The 19,643-nt window shown below is 36.4% G+C and overlaps 1 protein-coding gene across 1 annotated transcript in view; it reads right to left on the bottom strand.

Moving 5' to 3' along the window:
* LOC149793255 (uncharacterized) overlaps positions 1 to 19,643 on the bottom strand; it is a 106,463-nt gene that overhangs the window by 70,187 nt on the left and 16,633 nt on the right. Inside the window, exons 5-9 of the mRNA XM_089968973.1 lie at positions 18,341 to 18,524; positions 9,668 to 9,762; positions 8,744 to 8,812; positions 4,359 to 4,578; positions 1,537 to 1,704 (exon numbers count right to left, since the gene is read on the bottom strand). Coding sequence (XP_089825099.1) covers positions 1,537 to 1,704; positions 4,359 to 4,578; positions 8,744 to 8,812; positions 9,668 to 9,762; positions 18,341 to 18,524 — 736 coding nt within the window. The remainder of the gene's footprint in view (positions 1 to 1,536; positions 1,705 to 4,358; positions 4,579 to 8,743; positions 8,813 to 9,667; positions 9,763 to 18,340; positions 18,525 to 19,643) is intronic.

Here is a 19,643-nt window from a genome sequence, read left to right as displayed (position 1 = left end):
TGTCTAATGATGTGAGCAGTGCATATTCTAGCATTAAGGTTGAACCGGTCTAAGAGCGAATACATTAAGCAATTATTTCTTGGTATCATATAACAATAGAATCCGGACTCACCTATTTTCAGCCAATGTACTAATCTGATTGCAAACAAGCAGAATAAGAGCAATGCTAGGACTTAAAGAAACAAAGCAACCATACTGATAAAATTTACCAACTCTATAAGACATTGGATACAAACATACAAAGTCTGGTAGCGTACGAGCTAGTGAAACATTCAGTCAAGGGCCATTTGAGTCTTGCATTAACCTAGTTAACACCTCACTGACCATGACTACTACTGTGGTTGAGTAAGTGACAAACTACAGCGGACAATAATGCCCTAATCTGGCAAAAACATTTTCAAATTTCTGCGTTACAACAAAAGATGAAAGTACCTTATGTCATCAGTGCGGACTTGGAACGTTTCAGCGTTCCATTGGGAAGCTCTGCTTCCTCTGAAATGTTCAACAACGATCAAACAATACAAATTACCGACCAAGCACCATGCTGATCCTGTTATACAGCAGTTACGTGTGACGGGCAATTTGAACAACGATTTGTTTGTTTGATGGATGTGTTTCATATATCGCTTGAGGTTACGGTGAAATCGATTTCATGACAGCTCGATTTCATGACAGCTCGATTCACCCGGTGACTTGATTATAACCTACAATAATATTCGTGAGTTTCCACATCCACTTTATGCTGTAAATGTGAATTGAATTTTACAAAACTTGATGGTGTTCGTCCTTTTTTGTGACTTTGTTTAAATCAACTGAGTCTCATCACGTTCGATATGACAGTATACCTCCTAGTATTCCCTTTAAAGACACATTTGTTTCAAGTCGTAAACTTGCCAATTCATATAGAATGTTCACCAGTCAAAGTCTTCAATTGCCAGAGCTGATCACCAATATTCACTCATATCGTAATTTATCTAGTACACACTTTTCCTTCTCAAATCCGATTAAGAAAGGATGACCTGCCTCTCTTTTACTCCCGCTCAAATACATTTTTTTGTAAATGATGTTATTAGATTAGCCACTAACGGAATTGGTCGAATATATCACATCATTACTTTTTGAGAATTCCCGGAAGAAAAAAAAGCGGAATTAGGAACAACTTCGGTGACTGAAATAATGGGCTACACCTCTTAATAATAAACTGAATATTTTAACTTCCTTTAAAGATAACGTCTTTATTATTTCAAAGAACGGTTTATCATAACACAAATTAAAAATAAATAATTTATTTCTATCCAAGCGTTAGTTAGATTGGAATAAAGGTAAAGGTTTGTGACAATTTCTTTTAAAAATAAATAATTTACTTCTTTCCAAGCTTAGGTTAGATTGGAATAATGGTAAAAAAAATTATTAAAAAAAACAAAATCCGAGACATTGTGACTCTAATACTTAGCAATATTGGTACACATCATTAGATTTATTTGATGACATGAAACATTATCCAGGTTCTGAGAGTACTTTTCATAGTCTTCCTACCTTTGGATCCCGAACAGGGCTGCGTTTCAACATGTCCGCCAACACAGCCCTTTCCTCCAGCAGAAGGTGCGGGATTATTACAAGTACGTTGCCTGGCAGTTATTCCACTGGTTCCGCACGTTTGACTGCAAATACCCCAAGCCGTCCATGCTGACCACTGGCCATCAACTGAAAGGAAGAGATTACTGGATCAGTCTTGAAATTTGCATTGATATAAGACGTTGAAATACTAATTAAGATGATATTTGTTTAGTAAATCTAATTTATGCGACTACAGCTATTCATAAAACAAATACGATACTTCATCCACAAGAGAACGTCGACTAACATCCAGATGCAAAGGAGGTTGCTTTGTTGGGCACATTTCACAAAAAGCGAGGGTAATTTGAAGTTTTGTGTTGATACATTTGAAACTCATATTTGTCGCCAACCAGAGGTATGATACAAAATTGGAACTAACCTGAAATTTCTTAAGCTCTGTTTACGGTAGGAAAATACTTGTGGGTTGATTGATATAAGTTAAGTTATGTGTTGGAAGGTCTGTATTACCAGCTTGAAGAGTTATCAAATTTAACCATCAAATATGAGGACTTGAAGTCTTTTATCACGTCATTATTAGTTAACAGCATCCATCCCGCTAAAAGGAGATATATATATTAAGATTCTTATACCGTCTCGAATAGTTGTGAATACCAGCTACAACAAGATAGCTAGTTTTTAATTTAAAGTATTTCACATTATAAGAGGTTAACACAATATTAGATAAGCAAACACTCCCCCACATTGAAATCCAAGATAATCAGGCCGTCTTCCCTTCGTAATATGTTATTTAATATTCTACTCATTTGATGAAGCTTTATCTTTTTTGCGAGTACAGTGATTCTCTGATTTTTCCCATGCATTCAAACACAATTTTAAGCAATAACGGCAAATAGGGGTATGTAAGAAAGATGCATTCGTCAATAATATTTATTGAACATTTCGGCCAAGAAATTTTACTGACATTAATTCTGAGTGTTGTAAAATAAAGGGGGAAATTGTTGAGCGCAATTTGCAAACGATTGTTTTCAGACGGAGATCTTGAATAATGCAATTTACAGCGGACATAATTATACAGCGTAGGAATATCTTAGTTTATCACCCTCTTAGTAAACTAAATTTGTATCATTAGGACGACAAGATGGACATTTCCTTTTAACCTTTAATTAGAATCAGTTGAATACCTAGTCTACTTGTGCAATTGGTATGACTATGTGCATGTCGGATGTGCAAGAGACAATTCCTTCAAACTGCACAGGCGATATGCATGCCCTGCTATACCTATTTTTTGAGTGGACCTGACCTTACGAATATTCCATTTAAATGTTACAAGGATTCGGAATTACAAAGGTGCCTGCCACTGCTGCTTTCCTTAATATGTTGGACCTTAAGCATGTTAGCCTAAACATACTCAGCTTCTAAAGATCTTCGAGGAGTTATACAGAAAGCACACAGAACGCAGGTAAAAATAAATACAAAGACTTAAATTGTGCATATGGGTCGACTTTTCTTTAATAAATTATGCCGACATGTTTTTGAACTTGCTTTCAATGAGTCCTACTCCGAATATGTTTGTACATAATTAAACAACACACAACGTCGACATGAAGCGTACTTATGATTGTTAAATTTGGTGCATGAGATTAGTTCTGTCATCTGTGTTAAAAAGAGTATGTATCTTACGTCAATACCGTGACATCGTGAAGTGCGCTGTCCATAAATTGTACTAACACCGTTATATATCTTAACTAAACATGTAAGCATAGTCTGCTGTGTGTCAAAATTTACCAGAGCATTCTAGACTCAAGGTAGGACTTTGGACTGGACATGCTTTGCCTAGGGGCTAAAAGTTTACGTTCTGTAGCCAACGATTGTACCTAGTAAATACGTGTAGTATCCTTATACTAATCGACAAAAACTATTGACTGTTTTTACATTGTATTGTCTTAAACTCGATTGTCCTAGCGCTCACAGCCAATTTTGTGAATACTTGACACAGTGGGGAAAATACAAGTGACCTAGAAGATTTTTTCAGGTACAAAACGGTTTGTCAACGTTTCCACATGACCAAGCTACTCGTCCAAAACAACCAAGGCAATACTAAATGCCCCCCAACCCTACCCCAATACACATACACAAATAAACACACTCTCAGACCCACATGCAATCCAGATGCTTCATTGAAAGGAAAATATATTTAAAAAAAGAATTAAATAATGCAATTTATGAGGAAAAAACATAACAATATGTAACATAGTGATCCAGAGAGAGTGCTTTATCTGTGTATGGTTTGTCGTTGAAAAACTATGAGTTTTGTAACACTGTACGTAGGTCAGCCATTTGCCTTAAGATACATGTTATTGACACGCATTGTGCAACGTGTGCATACACCAACACTTATACTGCAATGGAGCCAAGTATTCCAGCCTAGTGGAGAAAGCAAGCAAGTAAATACGGTTTTCAGCTAGCATGTCTGTAGCAGTTAAAGATATGTGTGGCATCTACTACAAACTATATGATTATTACAAACAAGCACGCGTACGTTAAGAAGAGAATATGTATCTAAGTACTTCAAGTAATGTGTCATTTAGCAAACAACCTCTCAAGAAGAAGAATAATGGAAATCAGCGCAATACCCACGTTGATCGTAATAAAAATGATGAAAGGAATTAACAGTGTTATATTAGATTGAAACTACATCAGGATCCGATGTTACGACAAAAATCATCGTTTGGATAAGTAAGCAGTTTGAATGTTCAGAGAAAGAGATGACATGAAAGTACCTGAATGCGAAACTACCGGTGCAATTGTTACTGAATCGGTTGTCATAGGCGGATTCGAAACTGCATTTATGTGGGTCAGTGAAGTACAGTTGTCTAAGTTGCAAAGGTTATTAGAACAGCATTTATGACATCGTGGCGCCCTCTTGCGTCTGCTTATCATCTCGATGCTTTTTCGTCGTCGACCAAAAATGGGTCCTATGTCTAAGGTTCCATGACACGCCTACAGCAGTAAAAGGTACAAGTTTAATTTTTACAATTGTACGTTTTCTCCTTGATAATTTTCTTATGGATGAAATGGCTAAAATATGGCTGCTCGAAAAGTACCTAGACACACATTTTCTCTAAGTTGGTGTTCGATTGGTTCAATCTGTAATGACCGAAAAACCAATTTTGCTTTTGAATCTGTTGATAATTATTTCAATATCAGGACTCTGTCTCGAATCTACTCCCTGGGCGTGTATCCTTCAGAACTCACGATAATAATTTAGTTTATATAGTAAACCTATGGCAACACCGTGATATTAAACATTAAATAACTAAACATTAATGAATGCTCATGTTCAAAAGCATTATTTTTCTCAGTGCCACCCATTCTTGATATAAATGAGAAAACCATGGTAAGCCGCGTCTTTCTTTAAAACAATTTTTTTCTTCTAAACATGTGTTTTCAATTCGCTCCTAAAGAATCAGGAGATAATTTCAGTAACGTGGTTTCCAAAATCAAGTATGAACAAGGACTGAAATTACATCAATAAAACATTACTTCTAGCTTTTTTTCCTCAGTTAAACATAGAATAAGATCTAAAACCTTTCTTTTCACTAAACTTTAAATTTTCATATCAAACAATCATGGCTAGCAATAGCCATATATAGTAAATTGTATCATCGCCCCTTCCTATCCTGGTTCCCATTTATCATATAATTAGTATCTTCAGTCTTATATCCACCCATGATTTACTTTTAAGACCATTGTATAGAATCAGGATGCATAAATAAAGAGTGCACGTGGATCCGCTTATCAAATATTATATTAGTGACTATAAAATTATATTGCCTGTTAATGTATACCATCACTAGCAAAGGTTCATTTATGGTAACATTTAATTTTTTTTAGGTTTTCCACATAATTTCTTGCAGACAATAGACACATTCTGTGTGTGTGCGTGTGATTTGGATTTTTAACCTAGCTTTAAACATTTTTCAGTCATGACGCTTCGATATATGCAGTGTGGTAGTTTATAGTGATCTCTAGCACAAGGACATCATGCCACAGACATGTAGCCTGATGTCCCACCCAGTAACATTATCGTGATACCAAGCCGACTAGTCCTAACACTAACCTTTTCATGCTGAGCTCTAAGTGAGGCAGCTATCAGTACCATTTGTCTCAGTTTTTGGTATGACTCGGTCGGGGTTCGAACCCACGATATCTCGCATTCGAGGCGGAAGCTCTAACCAACAGGCCACACGAGCGGTCCTTGACGAGTTCTAATAAATGTCGATTACACAAACTCTGAATAAAATGTATGAGTCAATGTTAGTATACGACACTTGTAACTCATCTTCAGAGTTAATGTTAATATTTCACGTGCAACATAGCACCGACTCAACGTCTTCTCAAGTAATAAAAATACACAATTCTTCCGCGAACGTGAGTCGAGCTTTAAACAAATGGAACCTGTACAGCGCTTTAGCCGATTAGACTGCGCTTAGATCTTATACATCAGAAAAAAAAACCTCCTACATAAACTTAACAACGCTGGCGAACACTTGTGATGATCCATAGAAATTTATATTGAAACTGTAAACCATATTCTGTTATTTTGCTTATACAATTGGTTCTTTTTGTCGGTCTTAGTGTATATGTCTCTTTAGAACAATATTAAAACTCAAAGAAATAGTCGTACTTGTGCAAAGCGGTGTCACGTGAACGCACGCTAGGAGGACTGTCGCCCGATTTGCTGATCAACAAAATTAGCGCGCCACACGTGCGGTTCTGGTTCGTGTATCCACAGAAAATCTCTACGTTGCAATCGTGTGTGAAAGAAAGGTTTAGTCATGGATACAATTTGCAAACGCCCTTTCTCCACTACTATAACCGAATCGCAAATTGAACCATGAATATGGAAATATTAATTAATAATATGTCAGAATGGCAGCAATATTAAGGATCGACGACTTCCGATAGCAAGTAAACATTTAACAGAGCAGTAAATTATAAGCTGCATTCCAGCAAAAATATATTACTGTTGCTGAAATCAAACACTTTACATACAAGAAGGCAAGATGGATGAAAATAATTGATATCTCTGTTTTACATATCTTATTTTCATATTATTACACTTTTGTTCTCATGGCTTTAAAATCACCCATCCTCAACACATAGATGTATACATATGTCTATGTCTGAACCTAAGCAAAGTATCCATCCATCCAGCCATCCAACTATCCAGCCATCCATACACACACGTACATACAACATACATACATACATACATATTTATATACATACATACATACATATATGCACGCGCGGGCGCATGCACGCACACATGCGCCCGAATGTACGCGCACGCACGCGCACGCCAGCACACACATACATAGATTTAAAAATCTTGTGTTATATACAAAGACTGGATTGAAAAAGGAATTATGTATATAAACAAGTTTGTAAATAAAGGTCGTTCTTAGGTTACTATATACAAGTTTCTTTGTCAATTACCTACATTTTTCATAAACATGAGCAGAAATAAAGTTGAGGTCGTCATCGATCCTATTACACAACCCATGCGTACATTTCTCTTTCAATAATGGTTAAAAAGTATCGTACAAGAATTTGCGAAACACTAATTAGCAATAATCAGTAGCTAGCTGCAACTGAGAAAAGGAATAAAATATTTAAACCTTTAAAAAAAAACAATGAACGGAAAGGTCTTTTCCTTGGTTTGCAAAGAATTCAGATGTAAAAATCTTAAAATGTATAAAAGTTCAACTTTTACACATAGGTTTGGTTACAAATAGTTTCTTAAAGATCAAAATGGAAACATGTAAAATAAGTTTTGCTCGCCTTGCATTATCACTGTAAAAGTCTTAGCTCATCTTTCATGCAGAGTTAAAAATTGAAACAATGTTAATAGAGAGGATAAAGAGCAAGAGCAAGTGCAATGGTCTTTGCAACTTATTTGTATGAAAGAAAGGTTTTCTTTTAGGTAGAATAAAAGCTTATTGTGTGATTAACATGTTCATATTACAGATATATAACTATAGACTTGATAAATAAAAGCATGCCTCGTTGTAATAAAATAAAAAATTACACATTCTTTAACGAAAGTAGCATGCATATACAAGCTGCACATCGGAAAAGTTAGATAAACGTAGCAAGTATACAGAGAGATTATTTAATAAGTATTGTTGCGATCCTAGCAGCAATAGGGTATGTGTTCCTTTATTTGTATATTTCGAAATGGTCCATGATTTCAAAAAGCTATAATATTATAAAGATGTGCACATTTATTGTACCTTGAATAGATAGTGTCACATAGACACACACCCCTATCCTACAAATAATAAGGAAAATCGAACACACACTACTGAATATGTTATTTTTGTATGGCTTGCTCCCATAGATATATAGATAAACACGATAGCTTCAAAAGCTGCAAAAGACGAATACTGAGGACAGATACAGATATGGTTGAAAAATAGTATGGAAAGGGCAACGATCAATTAAAAATTAAACAGCGAATGCAGAGCTAATTCTGATAGGGGCACTTTCGAAAATGAAGGAGATAGAATATGCGAGCAATGTTCGTGGTTACATGCAAAAATGAAAGTCTTAAAGGAATATAGATTATGATTTAAAATAAATAAAGGAACCATACTGAAAAGTAGATGAAAACCAAAATACATGTTCACTTTATTTTTCTTTATAGGTAAAGCATGGGGTCAGCTTATTAAGGCCGCTTAAAACAGCAGTCAAAAGTAGTATTTAACAAAGTCAAATACAACGAGTGAGTAGTCCAGAGCCGACAAGAGGGTGGGGCAATCCGGGATATGTCCCTGAGGCCAAGGCCCGTAAGGGGGCCAGGGCCGAACAACACTTTTTAATTTTGTAAAAGAAAACCTCGTTTGGACAAGAACTAGGAGAAGCCCGGGTGTTTCTTACCCCCTTGCCCGTGATCGCTCTCTACGCCCTGGAGTAGTCCATTGAAATGTAAAACTTATGCACAGTATTATGTTGAAGAATTAGTAATGCTAAATAAGCCGATTTCCAAATGATGTTAGGTAAATGTGATATCAAATCAATATTCAAAAGGAAGAAACAAACAAATGAAAGGTTCAGATTGATGTTACATCGTTGTGCATAAAAACGAGAACCAAGATACCTGTCTGGCTGTACATTCGCTCGTGAAAACTAAATCAGATCCTACCGCATTGAATGACAAATGGCATACCTGGACAAAAAGGGAATAGCATCAATTATTTATGTTTCTCTGTGATAACAGTATGGCAGTCTGTTCTGGAAGAAGCTACTGTATTATAGTCGAATATTGTCATGCATAGTTCATCATTGTAAGTAAATATTTTATTTAGAACATTCGTTGTGTTACTTGCAAATAGATGACGCCAATATTTAATCTCCTTTTGCACGTTTGCAGTAAGAAATCATGGTTTGTTAATTAGTCTTGTCGAAGCGCAAATTATTACAGTCCTTACTGATTCTGTTTTTTTGAACTACGACAATTTCGTTATTTTCTGTTGCTATATGCAGCAAGGTGCTTATTATGAAAAATGAAATGAATACACTATTTTACTCGTACAGTTTTTCGGCGTGTACAGAAGTATAGAATATGACACGTAAATACACTTTGTGTCTACATCACCTGTTCTTATTAGGCGAAGTAATATATATATATATATATATATATATATATATATATATATATATTCACATCTTCCAGTTATTAATAGTATTGTATCCTTAATGAAACATGCTTGTCATTGATCAAATTTTATTATTTGCTACTTTAATATCAAATGTGGAATTTAACCAATACATTACAGAAACAACGACTGTTGTTTACTTCATGTGTACCGCACATTTTAATTACATTTTGTGTCCACAAATCCGTTGTTATTGGACGAAATTGTATGTATGTATGTATGTATGTATGTATGTATGCATGTATGTATCTTTCTATCTCTCTTTCCATATATATATATAAGGTAACAATTGTATTATTCACTACTTTGATTTGAATGATGTAATTTAATCAGTATGTAACGGAAAAGAAACAAAGGTTGCTTACTTGATCTATGCCGCACGCTTTAATTTGATTACACTCGTCGGGACGCTGCCCCTGAGCACAGTTGTAACAGATGGGACCGATATCTGATGGATATCCTACGAATATCAAGAAGACTATAACGCTCAATATACTGCCAACATTTATATGTCTCTGACGAATGTCTCTTCATATGATCAGCTTCTTATATTTGTCAACAATTTTTACAAGCTAAAACCAATATATACTTTCGCCACGGTTACAAATGCCAATACATTATTTATCACAATATTGCATCAACATTTGATACTATGAGTGCTATTACATTCTACCAAAGAAACTAACCAAGAGAGACTGTTGTGGCTGTAACGCAAAACGACAAACCAAAGAGCAATTTAGCTATAAATTGGAGCTCTCAACGCAAAACGACAAACCAAAGAGCAATTTAGCTATAAATTGGAGCTCTCGTTACTTAGGAATCTGTATCGGTAGAATTTATTCCACCATTAATGTAGGATTGGAAACAAATCTACAAGGTTATATGAATATCTTAAGGAACGGTCCTCGGATTTAAAAATATAAATACGTATCTAATAAACAGACCAAACTATTCAGTAAGGTTACCTCACAGCGACATATGCATTCTATACTGACTTCCAGCAGATAACGAAATAGTACTCGGTCTTATCTCCGTATTATGGTAGTTTTAACTTGCATATGGTGAAAATGTAATTGCAGGTTCGCTATGTTTCTGACCAATGAAAATAAAGTTAAATCACAATTTAAACTACAGCAACAAAAAGACTGTACACGCCGATTCCTTGAATATGAAAATTATGCATAACCTGCGAGGAGTATTTAAAAGTTCTGTATATTGGTGAGTGTACAACAAAGTTCTTTAGTAGCAACCATAATGTCGGTGTATCCACAGAAGGCACTCCCCATACACCTCAATACACGTTCTGAGTCAGCTTATTCAGTTATAAAATGCCATGTGGAAATCACGTTTTGGTATGTTATTCATACATACGAAAGGTACACTCCCATTCGCTTGACAATTTTCAAATCATCTGCCTCACAGCACATCTTTGTAAAAATGATTCATCCAAAAATTAACGTTTTGTTAGATCAGGGTTGTATGGAAGTAGTGGCATCAGTACCATTACTTAGACGGGTGGTCATATAGTGTTCCAGAACTTAAGACAACTGCTTAAGTCCATCTGCCTTGACGGAGTCTGAGTACAAGAACATTTGCATTCAAAACTAATGTGTATACAGTTCTCTTTACACTCCAACTCCTTCGATCAATTTGTAGTCTCTGCTTAATTTCTTCGATATGAACTTTATTTGTTTCTGTTGATTCGGGTTCAAGAAAGTAAATTCATGCTTTATCAGCAGTCTGATTCTAACGTTCTGTGGTTGCTTTTTTAATAGTTGGTCAGTGGTAATACTTCCAATTCATATCACTTCCATAACATGGATCATTTTCCATGGATTCGCGACCATCTTTACAGGGATAAAACAAACTCAGTATTGTAGAATATGTCAGGGAATTACACCATTAAACGTTGTCCAGATCTGGTTTAAAAAAATTTCAGAGAGTACTCTAAGAGTGCATGGATTTTACAGAGAGTCATTTGTTCACTGGCGAAATTGTTATTCTTCGCCGACACATTAGCCCACTAACAATTAGCTATTTCGCGTCACAACAGATATATGTGTCCGTAAGATGCACAGTCGAAGATGATTATTTTATACAATGCTATGTTTGCCTATGTTTACTTAGAAGTTTAAAGGAATACAAATGTTGCAAGAAAATATTCGAAACTCTTAAAAAAGTCCTCGGTCGACATCATATCATATATTTGATGTGCGGCACACAGGTCTAACATACGCCAAGCTTTAAATTCACTGTCTTATTAATTACATATAAATGTACTACGAATTTATCCGGCAGCTCATAGTCTTGATCATTTCAATACTCCATGCGATTCGGTCGGAAATACTTTCATTCTAAACAAGATAAGGTAAATTTCAACACTGTCAACAGAGGTAAAACATTTTGAACACCGTCTATCAGGCATACCTGTTCATTTTATTAAGAACAATTACTTCAGCAAATTAAAACTGTTAACTATACATAGTGCTGGCAGAACACTGGCTACTTTGTGCATGTGGAGATATGCAATTCTCGCTAGGCACTGTTTTGCAAGGCATTATGCACACAAATGTCTGCTATTATGATCTCGATTGTGAAGATGTTTGTGAATATTGACCCAAAGCGTACAAGCTAGTGTACAACATTGCATCAATTTTACTCACAGCGTCTTACAGACAATTATACAAAATAACTTGCCAAAAATGGCGGATCAGTACAGACAATTTCTGCGTCTACCGTCGCCTACTATAAATTATATTTAATTATGTGTAATATTTCTTTCACAAAATAGAAACTATCACAAAATGTTAAAATAATTTTAAGATACTTTCAAAATGCATATAAAGCTGAAATTGAGCTAAAAATAAAATTGTTATAGAAGAATAGATTTACTCTTCAGCATACATTGTTCGAAGCGTGTGATAAGAGATCTATGTTATCTTTAACCAGTTTTAATTGTTAATAAAATGTACAAACTTCAATTGCTATTATTTCAAGGATATTTATTGACGTGATTGCTTTAATAAGACATTTTTATGTAATGACATTTAAAACAACGATTTTCCCTGAATCCCTGGATGCACGTCCCACTTAAGTCAGTGCAGGGTTTCGTGCTTTTATATTAGGTAAATCACCAATTATGTAACAGTATCACTATCTTTATTCTTCAGATTAAATACTCCGTCTCTTCACAAGCGACCATCCATAATTGATTGATTGTATTTTTAACAGCGCATCAGCACTATTAGGCTATTTAGCGCCATACAAAATGCTATCTGTGTAATCTTTGAAAAATTATAAAAAAGTGTTATATCGACCAGCGATATAAAAACTAAATAGTTGAAAGTAAAACGATAAGATGGTTAACGGTGAAAAAAAGCTTCCCGATCAACGGGGGATGGAAATTGTGTGTGTTAATAAAGTCAGATGAAATGGTATTGAGCAAAAAAGGGACGGTAAATACATTATATAAAACTGCTCTAGGTGATGGCATATACGTTAAAGCTTAGGATACATGTTTACTTCATTCAGGAATTTCACAATACAAGTGATGTTTTTTGTATCAAACAGTTCCTTCATGTAATGAACATTTTAGTAGGTTGCACTCCATCAAAAAGTGCTTAACAGTGAATGGTTCATTGCAAGAAACGAACTCTGGTGGGTGTTTACCTTTTAGTATGTGGGAGTGGGTTATATATGTATGACCAGTTCGAATCCTTGCAATGACTACCTCCTCCCTACGCATGGTTCTCTAGGAAGGAGTCCATTCTCCTAGAGTTGTCTTGATGGCGTGAAGTTTATTATTCACTGCTTCATTCTCTTTGATGCTAGGTTTACAATCAGCATACGGTATTTTAAAATCAGACGGTTCTTGAGTAAGGGCCATTTTAGCAGCGAGATCTGCAGCAGCGAGATCTGCTTTTTTATTACCTTTAGTACCAACATGGCTAGGTAACCAACAGTATACAATATTGTGGGAGATATTCAGCTTAGTATTTTTGACGAGAACATTGGTCAACAAAGGGTTCTCCAATTTTATATTGTGTAATGGCTGAAGTACAGATAGGGAGTCAGAAAAGAGGATGTAGTTTAAAAAAGGTTTGTCTTCGATATATTGCAGAGAAAGATCTATTGCTCTGATTAAGGCCGAACAATATTGATGTGCCATTTGGTAAGCGAACACGTGTCGTGCGATTTCCACTAACGAAAGTCTCGGCAGCCTTTTCCAAGTCTTTTGATCCATCAGTATAAATTCTGGTGTAGTTTTTAGATTCGGCGAGGACTTCATGATGAGAGTTGTAGAAGATGGAAGGGTTTGTCTCGGATTTTTTTTTCATCGTGTAGCGAAAAAATTACTTTTGGTTGTTTAAATAGTCAGGGCGGTGTGTCGGGAACGGACGATTTCTGAATTTTAGAAAGATCAATTTTTGTACTGTCAAGGCTGGATGCTATTCTAATTCCAAAGGAAGGTATTGCGTGTGGTTTATTTTCATACAAGATTTTGTATTTTGGTTGAAACACAGCTGAAACAGCAGAGTTCAGATGTTTTGATCTTACCTTGAGAAAATACTGTGCGGAATGCATTTCTCAACGATGTGATAAAGGTGGTGCTTTCGCTTCAGCAAGGAGACTTTCACACGAGGATGTCTTAAATGCTCCCAGAGCGAGTCATATTTCTTGATGATGAATTGGATCAAGCATCTTCAAATATGGCTTCCTAACTGAACCATAAACAATGCAACCCTGGTCCAGTTTGAAGCGAACAAACGTTCTTTATAAATTGAAGATCATCAGCCCCCCCCCCCCCCCCCCCGGTCAGTGTGCGCTACTACGTTGAATCGATCTAGAGATTTCAAGCATTTAGCTGTCAATTTCTTTATGTGTGGAATAAAAGTCAGTTTTCCGTTGAAGATAATACCTCAACAACTGGAATATGTATTCCGTCCAGCGTGCGTTTAGGTTCATCATGATGTCTTTGTAACTTACAAAAATGCATACATTCGGTTTTTACTCCGCTAATTCGAAACTCAATTGTTAATCTTAAAATATTGTCATGCAGTTGTCTTTCAATTGAATGCATGTGCTTTGTCGATATCGTATAAGAAAATCATCAACGTATAACGAGCAATCCGCACCTGAAGCCAAACACTTGGTGCTGCTATTGATTTTGATGTTGAAAAGCGTCACAGATAGGATACTGCCCTGGGGCACACCTATCTCTTCCTCGTGCAAATCCGAGGTGTTGTACATGAATTTTAAACGTGACGTTTTTTAAAAAAAAATCTTTGGAAGGCTGCTGAATAATTAGATGATGAGGAATGTTTAGAGAAACTGTCGGCAGGAATATTTGCTCCGTCACGTTTTGAACTAAAAGTGTTATTATTTATCTTCAGATGTCGGAGAGAATTGAGTTTTGACTTTCCGTTTATTTTGCGGATAATGTCCCAAACTTTCTTAATAGAGGAACAGGAGTTTAAAGAAGAAACATATTTCTTCCATGATGCTGGTTTACATTCGTTGATTGTGCGGCGAGATTTGGCCCGGAGAATACGGTATTTACTTAAATATTCTGGGTTCGGATGAGTGTTACATTTTGTTCAATGCTTCTCGGCGTTGTCTAATGGCTTCCTTATATTCCTTAGTGAGTAAGGTTTTGGGGTTCTTTTACAGTTCGGTGAGGATTTCGGAATGAATGCTTCTACAATCTCTATTCAAACTGAACTAAAATGCTGAATAGGTAACAAATGTTGAAGACTGTATCCACATTCAGCCTAGCTTTACAGAATGGTTCAAACTTAGCCCAGTCGGGCTTCTTCACATTCCATTGTGGATTTGAGTCACCAATAGTAGAGTTGATATTTTCAAGGTAGATTGGAAAGTGATCACTGATATGAAGGTCATCAGCGACCTTTCATTCATAATCCAAAAGCAACGACGGATAACAACTTGTCAGATCGATAGCCGTTCCTGGGTGTAAATAAATCGGTGATTTGGTGTTAAATAGACACAAATTGTGTCTAGAGCTGAAGTGTTCTACTTTGTGTCCCCTGTCACTGACGTGATTTAATCCCCATAAAATGGTATGGGCATTAATATCTCCGAGTAACACAAAGGGCACGGAAAGTTGTTGAACAAGACTGTCTAATTCATTTGGTACTAGGTTGGTGTTTAGTGGTATGTAAATAGGACCAAACGTAATCACTCTGTGTAGAGTGACATTTACAGCAATAGCTTGTACATTTGTTTTTAAAGGGATGACATTGTGAGGAGCACTATTGTTCAAACATACAGTAACTCCTCCAGAGGATATGTCACCATTTTTAAAGTAGTTATTAAAAACAGAGTAGATTTTAAGTGTTATGTTCTCCGTATCTTTCAAGAAAGTTTCCTGCAGGCATAGTACTGCAGGATGATGTTCATTAAGGAGCGGAAGAATATCATTGTAATTGGATTTAAGTTCTCCACAGGTCCATTCTATGATCTTGTTCTTCATTATAAGTTTAAAGTAGAGATAAGGTAGCTAAGTTAATCCTTTCGCGGTGGCACTGAATGTGGTTATTTTTCTGGAGGAAGTATCCAGTTAAATGTTTTGTTTGCACGTCTTGAGCTGCCCTGCGAACATGGAGCAGTTTCTTCAGCATCCATGTCCCCAAAGTCGCCAAACCTATTGTGTAGCTTAATGGGGTCGTCAGACCCCTTTCTCTGCCTGTTTTGTTGTTGTTTTTGTTTGTATGGAGACTTAGATATGGGGGGGTTGTTGAAATTTGTATGTGTGGAGATTGTGAGTGTGTGCGTGATTTGGATTTTTTACGTAGCTTTAACGATTTTTCAGTCATATCGCTACGATGTCTGCAGTGTGACAGTTATAGTGATGTCTAGCACTGGGGATTGATGCTGAAGACATGTATCATGATGTCCGACCCAGTCACATTATCATGCCACCAGGTCGACCCATCATAACACTTAACCTCTTAATGCTGAGCTCCATGCAAGGCAGCTATTAGTTCCATTTTTGTTGGTCTTTGGTATGACTCGACAGGGGATCGAACCCACGACCTCCCGCATCCAAGGAACGTTTGTGATTTGTTGTGGCTTGGAGTGTGGAATGCTAATAGCTGCTGTTGAATCTGGTAGATCAGTTTGAGTTTGTCCATCCTTGGTTGTATTTGGACTGGTTTTTACAACATTTGAGAATTTTTGGCCATGTAGTTGGGTTTTAGATTCGAGCATCTTTTTGGCCTCTGGAAAGGGATTGTGTAACGTATATTTTACCCTCTGGATCTCCTTCTCTAATTTCCAGGTCTAGCAGTCGTTTGAACTGGCATGATGACCTTTGCCACAATTTGCACATTGGTGGTTTGCGACGCAGTCTCCTTCTCGATGTCTGTTTTCTCAGCTTTGGCCGCACACAAGTCTTCTGGAGCATCACTCATCGTGGTGACCCTACTACTGACACTTGAAACAAAGTAGAGGATTTGGAATATACACTTAAACTTTAACCTGAAAAAGCTGAATTTTCCTACGTTAGGTAGTGTTGGTGTGTTAAAGGTAAGTATGATGGTGTTTGTGTCCTGCAATTATGTGCCCCGTTTGATACGAATTCTGCAAATTGCAGTAACACCTTGATTCCTCACTCTCTCGATGATGTCAGTGTCGCTGTCCGTTGCAAGGTCTCGGTAGCGAATAACGCATATGGAAGAGTTGAGAGTCGAATGAGCGAAAGTAGTAACCGGAACTTCATACAAAGTCTGAATTTTCCTGATGTTCTCGGTCTGCACCTTGCGCTCACATACAACGAGCAAGCTACCCGATTTGAGTTTTTACGCTTTTACGAGTGCCAACTAGGACAAGTATAGTCTTTTCGAATATAAATGGTGATAGCGCAGATTTTGATTTTGTAGGATCTTTTGAATGAACAACCATGAAGCGTGGGAATGATTCCAAGCTACACGGTACTTCATCTGAGTCCGTTAAGGATTTAGAACGTTTCAGTTGATTTTTGCTTTTGTTTTCCATTACGTCGTGTTCTATATTCATCAACCATGTTCACCCACCCGCCACGGAGTCCAACAAAGGGACACTTTTCGAGTGCCAGGGATTATAGATGGTATACTCGGCAAGTAAAGATACCTCCCGATTAAGCCATCGCAATCTAGGAAGTCTTTTGAGAGTAGGACGAAGGAAAAATAAAGGGTTAGATAGCAGGGGTAACGGTGGTATCAAGAGAGATACAAGGGGAAAGATAAAGAAGGTGAGTGACCAAAACAAGACGTCCTATGGCTGGTGGTGACAAGCCGATTGGTCAAGAACGGGCCCAACCCGCCCACCCATCTAAGGCCAAAGTAGTGTACTGCATAGGAGAATCCTCTGCTCAACTACCGGGAGCCTTTCCTCCCCCGACACCGGAAGCATCCCAGGGCAAACTGGTTGCCTCTACTTAGCCGCCTCTTACGACACGTAGTGAGGCACATGGGGCCAATTCTATAACCCCGGACCCGCACGGGGAACCATCCATAATTACAAATGCTAATATGTGTAAGGGAAACAACTGTGCCAGCAAATGTTAAAATCTTCATCACCTCGCAAAGACCGTGTATTTAAATTAACTGAATGAAATAATCGAATGATTACACCATTCCCACGCGATGCATATATTTACATATCTATTCCTGATAAGCAGATACAAGGACGACCAAATAATTAACTTTCGTCTCATACGGGGTCATTTAAATTCTTCTGAAAGAGATCGAGATATATAGAGATCAATATAGAAGTTACTAATACACATCATACAAAGCGGAAAGTGATATCCGTCATTTGTATCTCAAATATCAGAATATAAGAAAGCATATTCAAAACTATGAATCGTCAGTATATCGTTAGTTTTATTGTTAGACCTATTTTACCGTACCGCCAATATTACGTTGTAGGTCTTGAGTACTTCTTAGATAATACAATCATCCAATTAACTAACGATGTTCAGGACTTGACACTTCCACTAAACTTATTTTATCATGATTGCACAAAATGGTCCTTACCTGCTTCACCACATCCTTGAGCATTACATAAATCATTAGTGCAACATTCAGCACACAGTAACGAGTCTTTGTTATAATCATCCCATTGCTCGTCAGGAACTACGGCAAAATTATCCTTCTGTTTAATCTCCTCAATAACACTGCCGTTCAGTAGAGCTCTTTTTGATCCAAAAGCTGCACATTTCTGGAAATATGATCGAAGCTTACACGTGAACATTGAATCGTTGACAGCTATGGTTACTTGAAATAACGAAAGCGTCTTAAAGCGTGTCATTGATACATATCAGGTTTCAATTGTTGCTGCAGCAAATTTCTTTGCAAGAGACTGAATGCAAAATGGTCTGAAACCCGTGAGAGATTTTAATATATATATATATATATATATATATATATATATATATATATATATATATATATATATGTATATATATGTATATATATATGTATATATATGTATATATATATGTATATATATCTGTATATATATGTATATATATATATATTCAAATCTATCACGCTTGATTATTCTATTTCCTGTCCTGTTTATTGGTGATTTCATAGACAACAATTGTGAAACTTTTCTTCATGAGGTTTTGTATGCTTAGTTTTGCAAAACAAAATCAGAATAGCATATAGAGTTCTAATCCCTTGTGATGAACGGATACCTATAGAATAATTCTTTAGAACTGCAGCTTTAAGTTCGCTGTCTCTGCGAGTACGAAATAGATAAGTTGAGGGTGTATTTGAGTACAGTTTTGTGCATGAACAATTACATACAAAAGGTACAGTATATAAAAATTCTACCAAATGTACATATAACTATGTCAGAATGTTTTACAGTGCCATTACTCGAGTTGCTGTCTAGTGCGATAAAGGTATGATATTGAGTGCAAACATACAAGCCGAATGAAGATAAATACCACTTCATTCATTCATCTCTTATATATTGTATTGTATCCAACCATATTTCTTATAATGCAATGTTTGCACTTTGCGAGAAAATAGAGAGCGTGTTCTTTACAAAGTTATTCAATTCAATTGTTTTTTGTTTCTTGTTGTTCTTTTAGAATCGTAGTTTATTGTATTGGGACGCTTGGTTCAATAACAATCAGCAACAGACATACATTAGTAATACATTTGAATGGTGCATTTAGCTGCTTTAAGTCAAGTTCAGGAGGAGCAGTCTGCCTGTATAAACATAAGGGTTCAGGCACAAAAAACAATAGTCCCCAAAAACCTATAATCCTATGCTGAATTATAATACAAGGCATATATATGAATTTAAAGGAACTGCTTAAGAATT

This window comes from Sinohyriopsis cumingii, chromosome 8 (genome assembly GCF_028554795.1).
Source record: "Sinohyriopsis cumingii isolate HCF-2022 chromosome 8, ASM2855479v2, whole genome shotgun sequence".
Lineage (NCBI taxonomy): Eukaryota > Metazoa > Mollusca > Bivalvia > Unionida > Unionidae > Sinohyriopsis > Sinohyriopsis cumingii.
The sequence above is the reverse complement of the archived record's forward strand: the minus strand, read 5'-3'. Positions and strand labels throughout refer to the sequence as shown.